The following is a 3945-nucleotide window of genomic DNA, read 5'->3' on the forward strand; positions in this document are numbered from 1 at the left end:
TTTTTTGTGGTTGCAGGTTCTCTTCATAGATGAGGTCCACATGTTGGACATAGAATGCTTTTCATTCCTGAATCGAGCTCTTGAGAGTGATCTATCACCTGTACTTATCATGGCCACTAACCGAGGCATCACCCGGTATACACACAAATACAACATCAACAGCTACCATCATGATAATGTGGATCATTTCTCCTCATCCACTGTTGTGTCATTTTTACAGTATTAGAGGCACCAATTATCAGAGTCCTCATGGTATTCCTATAGACATGCTTGACCGTCTGCTGATCATTGCAACCACTCCTTACACTGAGAAAGAGACCAGACAGATCCTGAAGATTCGGTTAGAATTTTTTGACGTTAAATAATATGTAGTCTTGTGAGAGTTTTTCTGTCACTTCTCACCATACATGTGTTTTTGTTACAGCTGTGAGGAGGAAGACGTCGAGCTCAGTGAGGAGGCACACACAGTTTTAACTCGTATCGGACAGGAGACTTCACTCCGTTATGCCATCCAGCTCATCAGTACTGCAGGCCTGGTGTGCCGCAAACGCCGGGTAATGCCAACACACATATTATAGCCAGTGCGGCAATAAAATACAATAAACAAGCATTTTTAGTCTGACTGTGGTTGTTCATTTCTAACAGGGCACTGAAGTCCAAGTGGAGGACATTAAGAGGGTCTACTCTCTCTTCCTGGATGAGTCTAGATCCTCACAGTACATGAAAGAGTACCAGGACTCCTTCCTCTTCAATGAAGCCCGTGAGATTCATCTCTGCTTTTCATGCCCCTGATTCCTGGGGGCCTTACAGCAAAGGCCCATAAGTCATGCCCATATGTCATATCTTTACAATGCCTTTTTTTTTTCCAGCAAGCACATGCTTTGATGGTACTTTAAGAGCTGTACATTATACAAAAAGTACATTATATGACTCTTAGTTATGGTCTTATTTAATTGGACAAGCAGTGTTCAAAGATCGCTGATATATAGTCCAACAGCACTGGGGCTTTTCACAGCACTTGTCTATGTCTGTGGTGGTCATGACATACTGCCAGTCTCCATGTTGCATTCCACAACTGATCCAGCTTTGCCTGTTTTTGGAACTATTTTTATTTGCGGAGCCACACAAAAAATATTTTGTCTCTGAAATTGCCATTTTATATCTAAAATGTAAGTTACTTTATATCAACTTTTATTCACTATTTTTATGCAACTTTTTTACATTTGTAGAGCTGTTGTATAAAAGCATTCTTACACTTGCAGTCTTGCTGTTGTACTGAATTTCAGCCTCATTCTCTCAGCCAAATTACTGCTCAGTACGAAAGCACAATTTTGAGTGATATTGCTTATTAAAATGATTAGGGTTTAAAAGTAATTTACATCATCTTCCTCTCTCTCCATTTCTTCCTTCAGAATCCTCTCAGATGGAAACCTCATAATGAAAGAAGCTGTGAAGAGGTGTCTCCATTCATTGCTCCTGTGAAGTCCATTTACTCTTATGGCCTTGTCCCTTAGAAGTGTTCAGGCAGTTGAGTGTATTCCTGCACTCAAGTTTTTTCTTTGGCATCTTTTTCTTTATTTGCTACTTGGTATTGTTAGATTTTATGTTTTGCATTTAATAAAAAAAAAAAACTTCTTATTTGGCTGTATAACATGGCAACCAAAAGATGAAATAAAACTATTTGACCATGAACTCTGGTATAATGACACTGTGATTTAAAGTCATCATCATGACCCAGAAAACGCTGATCTTGATGATGATTACAACACAGATTCTACAGTCAGTATATGAAATCTACTTCCTTATGATATTTTTTTAATTGAGTGATGAATCTACAGTACTGACATTCTTTGGCAGTGTTCATGAATCAAACCTAATGTTCATGTAATAAGCAGTGTGATTTTTAGTATTATATACTATTATAGAATTTATTCATATTTTGAAATCATATTAGATTTTATTTTTAAGATTTTCTGTCAATTTCATTTTGTGCTTTGGCCATTTTTTGTATTTTTATTTTGCTCTTTCATTGTTTGTGTATAGTAATCAGTTATTAAACGTTTTATAACAGTTGCCAAGGCAGCATTTCTCATTTAAGTTTTTGTTTGTTTTTCATCTAATATTTATATTTGAACTTGTTTCTGCTTTATTTCAATTAACGAAACTATTTTTAAATAGTTTTAGATTTTGTTTTAATTTAGCTAACAATAATACTGCTAAGATTAATTTATATTTTGATAAGGCTGTTCTCCTTAGGATGTTGATCAGTTGTAGTACTACAAGTACTTGGCTAGGTGGCAGTATTTAATCAATATTGAGCTGTACTCTATTCTGTAACAAGACAGTGGACATGTATATCTGTTTTTCCTCCATACCCAGTGTACCAGAAAGTTTCCTTTAGTACATTTTTAATTTGAAAGGTTTTAACATCCTTTTGAAACTTTCAGATGATGTCTGTCAACATTTTGGCAGTGTGCACATGTTTACATGGATTGTATGTACTTAACAAAACCAGAGTGAGATTTAGAAACCCAGAGGTTTTGATTTTTGGTCTTCGCTAACCAAGTAGAAGACAACCCAATTCATCCACAGTGTGATGAATATATGGACAGTGGACCTTTGGGGTAATCTTAGCAAAAGGGCCTTACACAGTCGTCATGTCTGAGGTTACAAAGCAGCGTTTCCGTAGGCCGCATGAGTGAGCGTAGCCTTCCATTTACAGGGTGTCTGCCTGTTAAAAAAGAACCATGACTAACAAAACAGCAGACTGCTTTAAAATGGAGGAGAGAACATAAGAGATAATCCTTGAAGACACATTGAGTAGACGCCGCTGGCTGGCTGGCTGGCCGTCTCAAAAGATCTTTGGATGAATCTGGGCAGTTAGATTAAATCAAAGGTATATAAATTGGAAAGGTCTGTGAGTCTGAGAGGGTTGTGTGCACATTCTCCGTTCCTCTCCAACGTCCCAGAGATAAGGTCGTAATTCAAAACCGCCCATTAGCATGTCAGGATAAATGGCAATGAGAGAAGGAAAAGCGCTGGAAAGCTATACTGAATCCAGGTCCAGTTACTTCAATGCGTTCCCTGAGAGTTATGATATACGCTACCATTCAGGGGACACTTGACTGTTTCTTAAGACTAATGGACTGGAGGAATTTTTCTTGTGTGATTATTTTAGGTCGTAGACTGGCCAGGGGAAAAAAACTAAACTATTTTTGCTTTCTTAGTACGTTGACTAATCATCACCCACTTTTTCTTCTTTGTAGACTCTGTACCTAGTGCACTGAAAAATCCCTTTAAGGGAGCATTATTGGAATACAAATCACTTTCATGAGAGATTAAGGGAAAAAGCAGCCTCACTGCTCCCTCTTAGCCTTCTTACCTGAGATATTTGTGATGTTTCATAACTCTCCCCATTTCTCCCTTTTACTCGAGAGGGTTAATCTGTCATCTGTATGCCACAAATCCCTTTCAGTCTTCTGCTGCATATCTGTGGCAGCTCCCAACATCCTCTGCTTCAGCATCACAGAAGTGTCTGCTGGAGTCATAACGCAAACGCAGAGATGATGATAAATTGAAAATGACTTGAGTATATAAAATAAAAGAAAGTGTTCAAATAAAAACTGGAGGTCTAAATCGATAGAGAATCCTCGGGAGAAATGGAGCACGGTGCCTGAAGTGTCATGAGCGTATTAAGGCTGAGCTGCCTTTATGAGCCTATGATATGCATAAATGTCGGTGCTATATTAGTTAGCAGCCAGTATTCGATTTTTTTAATTTATTTGTTGAATGCTTAATTGTTCATATTAAATTCACATATCTTACATTCACATTATCTTTGTTGTCATTTTAAAACAGTTAAATGTAATCTTTTCAATCGGTTTCATACTGTACATTATAAAGTTGGGATACCTAAATTCACTTTAAAATGCATTTTAAATGATT

The 3945-nt window shown here is 37.3% G+C and overlaps 1 protein-coding gene across 1 annotated transcript in view; it reads left to right on the plus strand.

Annotated features, from left to right (window-relative positions):
* Window positions 1-1692, plus strand: part of LOC107722783 (ruvB-like 2) — a 7326-nt gene extending 5634 nt beyond the window's left edge. The window contains exons 12-15 of the mRNA XM_016531253.1: window positions 221-340; window positions 425-554; window positions 646-760; window positions 1413-1692. Of these exons, the coding sequence (XP_016386739.1) occupies window positions 221-340; window positions 425-554; window positions 646-760; window positions 1413-1438 (391 nt within the window). The 3' untranslated portion in view covers window positions 1439-1692. The remainder of the gene's footprint in view (window positions 1-220; window positions 341-424; window positions 555-645; window positions 761-1412) is intronic.
* Window positions 1693-3945: the final 2253 nt, after the last annotated feature.

The sequence above is a fragment of the Sinocyclocheilus rhinocerous genome, unplaced genomic scaffold, assembly GCF_001515625.1.
Source record: "Sinocyclocheilus rhinocerous isolate Xijiao unplaced genomic scaffold, SAMN03320098_v1.1 scaffold544, whole genome shotgun sequence".
NCBI classification, from domain to species: Eukaryota; Metazoa; Chordata; class Actinopteri; order Cypriniformes; family Cyprinidae; genus Sinocyclocheilus; species Sinocyclocheilus rhinocerous.